This window comes from Thalia democratica, chromosome 3 (genome assembly GCF_965202585.1).
Source record: "Thalia democratica chromosome 3, ktThaDemo2.hap1.1, whole genome shotgun sequence".
Classification (NCBI taxonomy): domain Eukaryota; kingdom Metazoa; phylum Chordata; class Thaliacea; order Salpida; family Salpidae; genus Thalia; species Thalia democratica.
Genome location: NC_139167.1, coordinates 80,858,398 through 80,872,269, shown reverse-complemented (window position 1 = coordinate 80,872,269; position 13,872 = coordinate 80,858,398). Strand labels below are relative to the sequence as shown.

The 13,872-nt window shown below is 26.8% G+C and overlaps 2 protein-coding genes across 2 annotated transcripts; both read left to right on the top strand.

Annotated features, from left to right (window-relative positions):
- The first annotated feature begins 1,132 nt into the window (after nt 1-1,132).
- LOC145831362 (katanin p60 ATPase-containing subunit A-like 2) lies at nt 1,133-2,809 on the top strand. The gene has a single exon (XM_082938601.1). It carries the CDS (start codon nt 1,133-1,135, stop codon nt 2,807-2,809), a length of 1,677 nt encoding a protein of 558 aa, XP_082794727.1.
- Nucleotides 2,810-7,048: 4,239 nt separating this feature from the next.
- Nucleotides 7,049-12,892, top strand: LOC145832607 (NAD-dependent protein deacetylase sirtuin-2-like). Its single transcript, XM_082939909.1, has 9 exons — nt 7,049-7,169; nt 8,478-8,519; nt 9,165-9,271; nt 9,751-9,876; nt 10,592-10,715; nt 10,998-11,063; nt 11,366-11,501; nt 12,199-12,312; nt 12,748-12,892. Exons 1-9 carry the CDS (start codon nt 7,049-7,051, stop codon nt 12,890-12,892), a joined length of 981 nt encoding a protein of 326 aa, XP_082796035.1.
- Nucleotides 12,893-13,872: the final 980 nt, after the last annotated feature.

Here is a 13,872-nt window from a genome sequence, read left to right as displayed (position 1 = left end):
TTAACATTTTTTACCCAAAATATTGAAACTAAATCTCATTCTAGATCTAGAAAAAAAATTCCCTGAGGTTTTTAGAAAAAATAAAAACTGCCTTGAGTTTCCCTGAGATTTTCTATCATTTGAAAATTCCCTGAAAGTGTGGCAACTCTGTACATTTTATAAAAAACAAAAAATATTATTCCAAGTTTGATATTTGAAGCCTAAGTTTTTTCAAGTGTTTAAATTATTTTATTTCTGGCTGCCAGCAATTGAATAAATACAGTGATCAGCTGACATTTTGTTGTGCATTAGGCTAACTATAAAAAATTCTTTGCATTCTGCAGTTTTAGTAACAACATAATGTTTTATTTGTTACTTGTTATTTAATAAATAGAACATAATATTTTTCACTCATCATTCCATTTGTGTTTAATATTACTTAAGTGATAAATTTATTATGATAATAATATTTTTATTGCTTATGATTGAGTTATTTAAACATAATTGAACATAATATTTTTTACTCATTATTCAAGTTGATTTAAATAAATTCAAAATAAAAAATAAATTAAATAGCTAAACTAAAACTAACTTTGACTGCGCTGAATTATTTTTTACAAGTAATCTTACATACCTTGAAGACCATATTAAGAAGGACCACTGTTTTACCTTTTTGTCTTTTTCATCTATTGGCAAAGTTTTATTATGGCCCAGTTATATCATGTCCCAGTTAAATCAACCACCTTATACCAGCGTTGCCAGAGTTCTAGAACTAAAGAGTTTTGATTACTGAATAAATGTTTTTATGCTTGAGTGAAATTTCATGCTTGAGTAATTTTTGGTTATTTGCTCATTACCAATTTGCAACTATACCCAATACTAAAAGATATTTTTATAGAAAACTTATATGAACAATGATTTTTATTAAAAATTTTTAGTATATGTCTTTTATTAAGAACCTATTAAACTCTTTTACTATGATGGCTTATATCTCAATAGACTTAAAAGTTTAAAAATTTCAGGTAACTTTAATACAAATGGTTTCTGCTCCCTCTCTATAAAATTTTCTTAAATATTCAAGTTTTTTTTTATTAAAAATATGTTAAACTTATCATAAGTAAAATTTCAGTTTGTTTGTCATACTACTAATGTAATGGAGTTGAGCTACCAATCACTTAAAACAGCCAACATTGTCAGGGAGTCTGAAGACCTGAGGGTTGAGACCAGAAAGAGAAACTTGCTGCTTCTAATTTCATCATACTTAACTGACCATGGCTACTTGGACACAAAGGAAGTTCTTGAAAGAGAGTCCAAAATCAACTTTAACAAGTGGCAGGTGTGTGACAATGTGGACTTGGACAGCATTGTGCAAGAGTATGAATCATACTACTTTGTAAAGTTCCAAAAGCAACCTAAAATTGTCAAAAAAATTGATAACCATGCAAATGATCCAAAATTTAAAAATACCAGAATGAGTAAGTCCAAGTCTTACAACAACCAGCAAATCTCTGCACTCCCTGAAATTATTGGCAAAAAGGACAAGGCCCAGGCAAGATCTGCTCCCGTTGCAGGCAGGAGCAGGCCAAGCTCTTTCAGGAAACAGAGAAGAGCCATCAACAAGCCTACTGTACACCCTGAGTCCACCACAACACTTTTCAAAAATGACAGCAAGCCCAACATTTTGAGTGGAGAGTTTCCGCACATGAAAACGGAGGAACTGGGTTTGACCGTGGCATCAGCTACCAAAAACAACACCGCCAAGCAGAAAGGATTCAAAAGAGAAATTGTTGATGTGAGAGCAATGCTACACGATGCAATAAAAGGAGCTTCCGGGGACATTGAAAACCATTCATTGAATGACAAAATTCAGAAACCACTGGGGGGTTTTGCCGGGCACAACCAAGAAATGCGCGACTTGGCATCGGTGATAAGCAGAGACATTTACTTGAACGACCCAAACGTCAAATGGAGCGACATAATAGGCCTGAGCCACGCCAAAAAGCTCATGAAAGAAGCAGTCATCTACCCAATAAAGTACCCGCAACTCTTCACGGGAATCCTGACGCCCTGGAAAGGCATACTCTTGTACGGTCCGCCCGGAAATGGTAAGACTCTGCTGGCAAAGGCAGTCGCCACTGAGTGCAACACAACTTTCTTCAACATATCAGCATCAACCATTGTCAGCAAGTGGAGGGGAGATTCAGAAAAGCTTGTCAGGGTTTTATTTGAACTGGCCAGGTTCCACGCCCCTTCTACAATATTTTTAGATGAATTAGAAAGCGTGATGAGCCAGAGGGGATCTTTTTCCTCCCCAGGAGGTGAGCACGAAGGCAGCAGGAGGATGAAAACTGAACTGTTGGTCCAGATGGACGGCCTGGCAAAATCTGATGACCTTGTGTTTGTGTTGGCAGCCAGCAACCTGCCTTGGGAGCTGGACCAGGCCATGCTAAGGAGATTGGAAAAGAGAATACTGGTGGACCTGCCCACGCACGAGGCCAGAAAGTGCATGGTTGAGAAATTCTTACCGCGCTGCAACAGCGAAGGGGGGTTGGTGATAAAAACAGAACTAGACTATGATCTGATAGCAGAGAGGACTGAGGGGTACTCGGGATCTGATTTGAAGCTGGTGAGCAAGGAGGCGGCGATGAGGGTGGTGAGGAAGATATTTGACACCCTGGAGAGCCACACGGAGGAGGAGGAGCTCCCTGATTTCCACTTGGACGAGATCAGGACCGAGGACGTTTTGGATGTGCTGAACCACACCAAGCCGTCAGCCGACAAGTACAAGAAGAAGTACCAGGACTGGAAGAATAAGTATGAATCTGTTTAGTTTTTTTTTAACTTTCAATATGAACATTAACTGTTTTTATTTAATTTACTAAAGTTGTTTAGTGTATTGCTTTGTAATAGTTTAATTAATAGTAGTTTTTTACATTAAAAATACTGTTTAAAACTGTTACATTGTTCAAAGTTTTTTTTATATAATTTATGATAGGGTACATCAATGAAAACACCTTAGTTTTGCAAATTTAATCATTTTATCTGAAATATCCATATTTTTGAAAAAGCCTTTTATTACAGTCAAGAATTTTTCTAGTGTATAATTTCATCTCACTTTTATCTAATTTTGTTAATTGACCATAATCCTAAAAAGGTTATAGTAAAAAAGATTCATAATTATCACAAATATGCCTTGTTTTGTACCAGAAGAACTTTAAATGTTAGATATAACTCTTTATAACTGCTTTTTGGTTAAATATAGATGTTATCATTTATTGCAGCATAGTTTAAGAATAATAAAATTTTTCAACAGTTTTTCAAACCTTACAAAAATATTTTTTATATTAATGAAAAATTAATTTTACTTTTTTAATCAACTGTTACAAAATGTAAATAAGTTTCTAAAACATTTTTTGTTATGAATTATATTTATAAAATTACTGTTGACTGTGTCTAAAAAACTGTGACTTATTTTTTATTTTTAGCACTGTGAATGCTAGTTTTACCTTTTATTTTTAATTTACTGTGAATTGATTTTTAACTTGGTTTTAATGCATAGGTCAAATGATTAAACTTAGTTTTTATCTTTTGTTTAAAAGCCTTTGTTAGTTTTTGTAATACTTGAACCATAATTTACTTAATTCCAAATTTATTTTTACCTCAAGCAAAAATAGTTGTTATTACAATAATTAAATCTTTAATAATTTGTTTAATCAGCATTACCAATAAAATTGTTTTAGTATACTTTTTTAAGCTTAACATTATTTATTTTAATTACAGACTTTAGTGCTAAACTTATTCTACATACCTTCCTTATTAAAAAGTTTTATTTTGGTGAAGAAACGTTTAACACTTAGTGTAACAGAAAAGTGAGTTATGGAAATCAAAACCTGTGTTTGTTAAACTGATGATTTGACTTTGCACAATTGGCCAGCAACAGTTGTTCAGAAAAATATCCTGAAGGTATTTCTTTGTTAATGTACTTGAAAAAAAAGTGAAGGTTTTTTTTTAATTTCATGGTTATAAAAACACAAAAATAAACATTATTGCTTAAATCATTTATGAACTTACTGAAAAACACCAGATGTTTTTAACTTAAATTAAAATGTGCACACCTTTTTGTTATTGATATGTTTATTACCAACTTAATAGAATTCTTTTTTCAACATTATTTTAGTTAATTTTTTTATAACTATGAGGCAAATAACACCAATTAAGTCTTCAATATACTTGCAGTTTTGAAACTATGCTTAGTTTGTATTAACTATTTAGTAAAAATAATTATCAAACCTATAATCTATATAAGTATTTATTATTTATAAACAAATTTTGTATTTTATATACTTCTTTTTGAGGCTTATATTCAATGATAACATATTATATGTTGTTTAAAAGTTTTATAACTAGTGCATATGTACATTAGGGTTGCTTATAAAAAAGCTGACCTTTGAGTTTTCAGCTCTTTTTTTTTTAAATTGGGCAAATACCACAAAACACACTTTGCAAAGTTTAAGATGATTTGAAAATAATGGTTAAGCTAGAAAATTTTGACTTTCTGAAAACCAACCCGATGCAAACTGTATGAGACACAAAAAAATGTAACCTTAGAAATTTTGGTCGTAAATTTTTTTAAATTTGGAAATTATCACAATAGCACATTGAGCCCAATTTGAGACAGTTTAAAGAAAGTTTCATGGAGGCACTTCTTGATAAAAAAACTTGATATTTAAGAAAACTTACAAAAAGTGATAAAAACTACATAAAATCAAGAAATGCCTCCATAAGACCCTCTTTAAATGGTTTAAATTGTGCACAACATGTTTATGTTATAATTGCCATATGTACAAAACTTTTACAGCTTAAAACTCTGAGGTTGCATTATTTGTATCCTACACAATTTACATTGGTTTTAAGAATGTAAATATTTGCTAACATGAATGTATCTTTAGCTTATCTAAAACTTTGCACAGGGTGCTCTTGTTGTATTTTCAAAATGTAAAAACTTTTTGAGCTAAAAACTTAACTGCGCCATTTCAATAAGTATCTTAATGTATATTGATACAATTTAACCTTTTTTTAATTTTAATCATATTTTTAATTTAACTTTTCTAAAAGCTTGTAAAAATAGTTTTTAATGAGGCTTCGTAAAAGTTTTAACATCAATTATTTTTATTATATCAGTCTTAAAAGTTAAATCTATAACATGAAATTTAGATTTTTTTTAATATCTTATAGGAATCATGGTTGTCAATATTTAGTTTTAAGTAAGTGAATAACTGTTTTTAAAATATACTTTAATGAAATAACTAGTGTAACAAAAAATATATCCAATATGTTTTAAAGTATTATTTTTTGTAGTACTGTATTTTAATTCTTTTAAATTACTGTTCTTCATTAATTTTTTGTATTAAAGACTTTGGTGAAGGTAATTTTAAAGTTTTTAAGCTATTATTATTATAAATTTAATTAATTTTACTGCTATGCTTTATAAAACTTATATGATAATTTTTATATTGTTGTACGAAAATTGTCTTGAATCAAATTATCCATAGCTGAAGTACTTTTTTTTTGTAATTTACTAGTTCTAAATCATCTAGAAGTATTAACTTTGTATTGGAATTTGTAAGTAATAGGGTATTAGAAACTAAGATAAGTCCAGGGTTGCCATAGAATCTGGAAACCTGGAAATTGACAAATTAGGCTAAAAATCCTGGAATTTGAGAAACTTGATAAAAAATTTAGAATTTTGAACAAAAATTACTAAAAAACCTGGAAATCTAAACAATTTTCAAATGTTAACTAGTAAAATTTCAATTTGACTCAAAAAATCAATCATATAGATTAAAAAAAAAATATTTATAACAGATTTTTATTATAAAAAATACAAAAAATAAAAATACATATTATAAAAAGTAACTTTCCAGTATCTTTTCAATGCTGTTATACTATTTAACACAGTTTTTTTACATTAAACTTAATTTTAAACTAAAAATAGACCCAAAAACGTGTACTTCTAAAAACCTGGAGAAAATTTTTCTATAACCAGTGGTAACCCTGTAAAACAAAAGCTATTTAAAACAATTTGTGCTACTTTTAAAAGCCGTTTAAGTTTTGTTTTCTTTTTGGTTTAATAGTTTTGTTAAAAAACATAAATAAGTTACAACTTATTTATTGATTTTTTTATTTAAAGTTAACTTAAAATACTTGTAAATTTTATATATACAGTGCTTGAGATTTTTTTTATAGTTTGAATCCACCATTAAAAAAAACTGTCTTCAATAAGTTTATTTAAAGTTTGTTTGTATAGTAAAGTATAAGTAATTTTTTGTAAAAATGAGAAGGTGATCTCTTTATTTTAAGTTTTTCAATCAATAAAATCTCACAAAAATCCCTAAAACTTACAGTATGACACATGTTCGACTGTAAATGACATTTTCTGCCGTCAAAAGGTGCATGATATAAAAGTGTTTTTATGTCAATATTTCAACTTTTAAAAATACTTTTTAAGCGTGTCCTATACAAACAAGTCATTCAAGTTTTGTGTGCATAAATAGTATTATCAATTGTTATATTAAATACATGTTTGAGTAGTTATTTGAATAGTCGTAATAAACTTTGTTACTTAATAATTAAATACAATTACAATTAACTTTTTTTTCTAGACTTTTTTAAGTGTATGTTTGAATGCACAAAAAGTAATAGTTGTAAGTCCTTGTTAAATAATAAAAATAGCCAGTAGATCTGCTAAAAAATATCTTATAATTTTTGTCATAAACTCAGGCTGACAAATGTTTTTTTTTACTTTAAAAAACGGCAATTTTTCTATTAATATTCCTTGATAAAACTAATTTAATTGTATTATTCTACATTAAAAATATTAAATTCGAAAACTTAGAATTTTGATACTACAAAAATAAATCTTTTCAATTATTATAATTTTTTTTTATGAAAAAGTAAAATTATGCTGTTTATACCCAGTGAAATTTAACAATGAAGTTTTTTTAATTATTATCAACTCTTAATATAATCTACTAATAATTACAGAATTAAATAATTGTAAGTATTTAAAATGAAGAGTGACACTACGAATAATTTGTTTTCATCAGGTGGTTTTGACTCACACAAACCAAAACAACTTCTAAACAGCTTAGATTTGGATGGAGTCGCAAACTTTATACAATCTGATAAATGTAAGTATAATTTAAAGCCGTAAATTTAAAACTGATTAAAATGTTTTTAGTTAATAGTCTGTTTCTATTATTTTTGTTGAATTTATCTTATAATAGTTTAAATTAAAATCATAGTAAAAAAACTTGCTTTAATAATAAAGTTGTTAATCATTGAAACTGTCTTCGGACTCGAGAAAAGGTTACCTATTTAGCAGGCCTAATTTTTTTTGTAGCAGACTCACTTTTTTTTTCAGTTAAACTGTTTATAATAAAAAATAGAAAATGTTTAAATATTAAAGTTATATAATAAACAATTAATAGTTGCTCTACCTATTTTCTAAATCTTTAGTGTTATATTTAATAAGTGATATCATGAAAAAGGAAGTATTATACATCAAAGTATGTTTTTTTATTAATTTTGCAATAAATTTTTGTTAATACCCAAAACACCTGAGTATGTGTTATTATAGGTCAGTTTTTTACAGCGAAAACTTTTTTACAAACTTGTATAAAATCATGCATATGTATTTAAAGTTTTAAACAATAACTTTTTATTCAAATCTGTCCTGATAGATACTCAAAGTTTTGTTTTTTATAACTTCCAACTAGCATACTTAAAGTAACTCCAGTAACAATTAAGTTTTAAGGCGATAGGGGTGTAAGCCATGTTTTTACTAAGTTCAGTTGCTTGTTTCCGTTTTAAAAATTCAAATATTTTTTGAGATATGACAAGTCAAAGTCGGGCCGCTAATAGGTACCCTATGGGGGGGGGGGAAATTAAAACAGCGAAAAAAGACTATTTTATTTAAAATCTATTTCCTAAATTTTTCAAACAATCCTTTTCAAACTTTTACAGTCTAATCAAAATAATAATAAATGTTACTTTGGACTTTGAATAGTGTTGAATCAAAATACTGTTTTTTTCAAAATAAAAAGACTTTGTTTATTAATTTTGTCATAAAATTTTTGTTTTTCCAAAATTATTAAAATTCATAAGTAACGTTTTTTAATTTATAATATAAGGAACAATTCCTAAAAATTTAAAGAAGATTGCTTGAAAAATGAAGGAGGAAATAGATTTTCAGTGAATTTTAAAACTTCCAAGAAAATTGACCTCAAAAAATTTGCAGTCCATACGTTTGTATCGGAAACTTTTTACTATAAAGTATCGAAAAAGTTAAATGAAATTTTTTAATTCTATAAAAACTGATTTTTAGTTTGTACTTGAAGCTTTTATATAAAAGCCAAAGTTAATTTTTGTAAATAAAAATGTTGGACCACCCCTATGGCCTTAAATATTTTATTTATAACAAATTTTATACTTAACAGGCAAGAAAATTGTTGTAGTATGTGGTGCTGGTCTTTCTACAGGTAAGTAACTAAGTTATTGATTTCATGTAGTCCTGGTGTTTAGTACTGTTAAAATTAATAGATTTTTATGGTTGTTAACATGTAAAATTAGTTTTAAGTGATGGCTACCATAGTATAAAAGTAGTTAAACTATTTAAATAGTTTAATCATATATACAATTTTTTTGGAACTTTGTAGCATTGATGTATCACTTCTACATTTTTTGTAGAAAAAGTACATAATAAAAGCTTCATTTATTTTTATTTTAATATCATTATAACTTTTTAAAATAATTTTTAGTTAAATTAAAACTTACTGATACAAATTCATGTATTGATATTTTATTGTGATTAAAAAATATCTAAATTAAAATACATAACGTTTTAATTGATCTTTTACACAAATATTTTACCTTGTTTTTCATCTTACAGAAATTAAAGAGAAAATTTTAAGTTCTGATTGAATGGTATAAGTTGTATGATCACGAATATTTTTTATAAAGAAAAACATTTTATAGATTTCTATAAGCTCTATTAAGTGTTTATTGTTTAAGTTTTGATTATTTTTATAAAAAAAATCCTTTTTTTTTTTGTTTTAGTATTATATATGTTTTGTTGTAAATAATATCTTTAGAATATAATTTATTAATAATTTTTAATTTCCTAGCTGCAGGTATTCCTGATTTCAGGAGTCCAGGAACCGGTCTCTATGACAACCTACAAAAATACAACCTGCCCAATCCTGAAGCTGTGTTTACTATGGAATTTTTCAAGGTTGATATATTTTGTGAGTGCAATAGCTGTATATTTGTATTTTTAACATTATTTTAATTAATTAATAAATAGTTTAATTTTATAAATTAGTTAGGTTATAATTAAGTTTGTAGGTTACCTGATGACCTTTTTTTGTTTTTAAAGGCTTAAAGAAGTTTTAAATAATTAGAATTATTCCTTTATTTGTACACTTTTATTACAATACAAAAAGTAGTTTTATAATTTAATACGCTGAAGTGTTTCAGTTTAACAATAACAAATATATTTTTTGTACCTGGTAATTTACTACTTACTTATTTTTGGTTGTTAACAATACATTTAATTTTTTTTAAATTTTATTACGATAGTTTAATACTGATCAGATTTTTAAAGTTAAATGCATTCAGGCTTATCATGTATCATTTTTTTAGTTCTTTTTTATAACTTTTTTAATTAGTATACAACTGTGTTTATGTTTTTATTTTATTTATTAAACTCAGAAAAATCCAAAACCGTTGTACACATTAATGAAAGAGCTGTACATTAGAAACTACAAACCAACAGTTGGCCATTTCTTTTTGAAACTATTAGAAAAAAAGAATGTTCTTCAACGTGTTTATACCCAAGTAAGTTGTAATGTTTAATTGTTTATAACTGTTCGATTTTTTTAATTTGTTTTTCAGTTGTTGTTAAGTTAAACAGCTTTTTAAGTTGTTTTTTTTAATTAATTCACATTTATGCTTTTGATAAAAAGTTTATTTTAGCTTTTTTAAAACAGTTTAGGTGCTGATTATTGTAATAAACCCATTGTATTTTTTTTAAGCTATATACGCTGTTTTTTTTTTCTAAATATTTGAAATCCTTCATATCCTTTATACCATGTTAAGTTCAAGTTTATATTTTTAAAACTATTTAAGTGCAAATTATTGTATTTAACATCAATGCGGGTGATTTTAAGTTAATCTCAAGTACCACTTAATAAAACTTGTTGAAACTTTTATTGATCGTTATAAATATCTATTTGCAATTCAATTGCAATTGAAATAATTAAATGTTTTAGTGAAGTAAGTTCCAAAATATATTTAAGTGTGTTAGTATTTAGTAATGTGAATAAATTTTATATATAAGTTTAACTTATAAAAACATTAACGATTCTAAAATTATTAAAGTTTTTTTTTCAATATTTAGTTTCGTCTACTAACTACATTTCTGGTTGTGGTTTTTTTAAATTATACTTTCTTCAAAGCTTTTCCAATTGTTGAAAAACTGTGTTTTTTATTTTTCACTGGAATTACTAAACATACTTACTTATTTAATTTTATTCGTAAACATTTCATTCAGAACATAGACTCACTAGAAAGGCAAGCCGGTATCAGCGATGAAGTGTTAATAGAAGCTCATGGGACATTCCACACTGCTAAATGCACCAAATGTGAACTGGCTCACTCTCAACAGTGGGTGAGAGGTTAGTGTTTTAAATTATATAATTTTAAATAATACTTATTTTACTTAAGTTAGGTTTATAAACTTTTAAGTGTTTTGTGAATTTGTTTGTAATATTGTTTAATTTGAATTTAGAACTAAAATTGTAATATGTTGGTTTAAGCTAAACAAACCATTAAATTTCAGTTACATATTTAAAGTTTTCTATTAGCAGGTTTAGTTCTTGTATATGTTTTTTGTATTTACTGTTATTTGGCTTAGACCTCTATTTTATGTAAAAAATTATTATGAAAATATGTTTTAGAAAAAATAATCAAAGATGAAATACCAGTGTGCACTAACTGTGGAAAGGATGCTTATGTTAAACCAGGTATTTGAACATTGTTTTATTAAGTATTAAAACATGCTTGCTGTAAAAACCTTTTTGGAGAATTATATTGTTTAGTTTCAATTGTAAATAAATAGTTTTAAGTTAATTTTCGGACACAATACAACTATACCACCGTTACAAAAAATAAAACACTATAAAAAAAAACAATAAAAAATTCAAATAGTTTACTAACTTGCTTTAGTATACTATTTAAATTATATAAATAGTCAACAAAAATTTTTCCCGTACTAAAAATATAAAACTTTTTTTTAAAACAAATATATTTTAAAATTTTCCAACAGACATTGTATTTTTCGGTGAGGACAAGTTACCAGATAAGTTCAACAACTTTCATCAAAATGACTTCAGCGATTGTGATTTACTGTTTGTTATTGGCACATCTCTGACAGTACAACCTTTTCCTAATTTAATCGGACAGTTAGTCTGATATTTAACTACTTATTGTGTATTAATCTGTCTAATTAATGTGTATTAATCTGTCTAATTATTCTTGTTTAAACATTTAGAAGAGCATGTTTATTACCTCTACATGTATAATTGCCTAAATTGTCATTTTTTTGCATGAATCGATTATTTTTTATGTGGAAGAAACAAAATTATAAATTTTTTTGGCATAGATTTTATATTTTTAATACTGTTAATAAAAGATAATTTAGAACTAACTTTAATACTTCACAAACGAATAGAAACATACAAACAATAGCAATTTTTATCTTCAAGGCTTCTATTTTGTTGACTTATAAATATTTTTTAACTAAGTCTCTTGTTACACAGTCTCTCAAAGGTTATTAGTGTTACAGAACTTTTTTTTATCTATGTTGGCTACTCGAATTTACAATACTATTTTCTGTTAATTTCTTTAGAAACACCTATTTCCCAGTCTTAGAGCATCGTAACAGCTCCTTGCCTTGTTTGAAATACTTTAATCTCTAACATTTTATACTTGTATATTTTAAACCCTTTGACAGCAAGTTGTAGCTTAACTCCAAACACTTGCTTACAAATCTTTGATTTCATGTTACAGCTCTTATATTTTTATATTATTTTTATATTATGTTTAATTTATAAACAACTAATCAATTTATTAGTTTTTAAATTTATATAATTATTATAGTGTGGAAATGAACACGCCTCGAGTGCTGATCAACCGAGTCAAATGCAATCACTCAAACAAGTTCTTATCTTACGGATCCTCCAAATTCGACTTTGACTCGGAAAAAGCTTACAGGTTAATTTGTAATAATTAAATTAATCTATCTATGAAATTCCAAGTTCTTTCTGTTTTTTCTGTACAAATGAAAACATTTTCCATTAAGTTTATTAGTGATGTTTTTTCGGTCAACTTAATGTCAAAAAAGTCATGTGTATTTTTTTTTTGGATAAAGTTTTAGTTTATTTGTATCAGGATTCTGTTCTCGTAATATAAAATTTAACTAAATCGCAATACTTTTACTGCAAAAAACAAAGATTTTATTACACTTTTGTTCATAAACATTTAAGTATACGTCATAGTTATGTTATATTACATTATTTTTTTTTTGTATTCAGCAAAACTAATAAACACTCCTTTGTTTAGTTATAAGTGCATTAGTACATAATAGATTTTCTTTTGTCAAGTTAAGTAATTTTTTTTTTAATTTTACAAATGTTTAACAATTTGCAGGGATGTAGCATTGTTGGGCAATTGTGATGACGTAATAACCAAGTTGTGCGAGAAAATCGGGTGGAAAAAAGAACTCGAACAACTAGTTGCCGATTTTAATAGACTTGATAATTTAAATGTCAATGCATTAAATAAAAGTTTTTAAAACTTTATTATTTTAAAACCTTATGTTTATTTGTTTTTGTGCAATTTAGGAAATTTATGATACCAAGTTTTTTAAACACTGTTATTTTATTTTTTTTTAACTTTAAATAAAGTATTTAAAAATATAACAGAATACATTTTATTTTTCTTAAACTTATATCAGTACTTTCGTAGTAAGGCTCATCAGAAATAGTAAATTGATTTTTGAAAAAGAAAAGATTTGGTGTGACTTATTATAATATTGGTAACATTATAAATTTATCTACTAAAGCTTTAAATACAAATGAAAATAACGTTCTAAAATTGGGGCTAAAGTTTTCAATACCAAAAAGACACATAAGTCGTGAGGTAGTCTTTAGTAATTTTGAATCTTTTCAGCACAGTTAAACCATCATAAGCCAGTAGGTACTAAAGCTCATAGCAGTTTAGACGCCAAAATTTATGATTTTGCGCAAATTGTTATAGTGGTACACGAATTAATTTAGGTGATTTCAGAATGATTAAGAGTTGCATAAAAGAGCTTAAACAACTTAAAAATGAGAAAAAAACATCATTGTCACAAAACCGGATAAAGTTTTTGGTGTTGAAATTTTAAATTCTTCTGATTATGTTAGCAGAATGGAAAATATATTAAACGATTGCACTAAATTCAAACATATAGGTTCTGTAAACTCTTTTGATTTTAAAGCACGTATTGAACTTTCTTATCAAAGGAAGATGTTGGATTTGTACAAAAATAAATTCATTAGTGAAACTACGTATAAATCCATCAGACCGGTAGGTGGAACGTTCAAAACTTTATGGTATTCCTAAAGTTCATAAAAATGATAGCCCTCTTAGGCCAATTTTATCAAATATAGGTTCGCCACAAAATGATTTGGCAAAATTCGTGGTAAAAACACCTGCACCAGTTTTACAGAAATTTTCAAATTAGACTCTTATAGATTCATTTTAAATTATAGTAAAAATTAATCTAATTCC

What these genes read in the sequence shown, in the direction of transcription:
- LOC145831362 (XM_082938601.1), top strand. Translation starts at nt 1,133, where the DNA reads ATGGAGTTGAGCTACCAATCACTTAAAACAGCCAACATTGTCAGGGAG.
- LOC145832607 (XM_082939909.1), top strand. Translation starts at nt 7,049, where the DNA reads ATGAAGAGTGACACTACGAATAATTTGTTTTCATCAGGTGGTTTTGAC. An exon ending in GGATGCTTATGTTAAACCAG is followed by an intron (nt 11,064 to 11,365) that starts GTATTTGAACAT and finishes ATTTTCCAACAG; the next exon opens with ACATTGTATTTTTCGGTGAG. An exon ending in TTTCCTAATTTAATCGGACA is followed by an intron (nt 11,502 to 12,198) that starts GTTAGTCTGATA and finishes TAATTATTATAG; the next exon opens with TGTGGAAATGAACACGCCTC.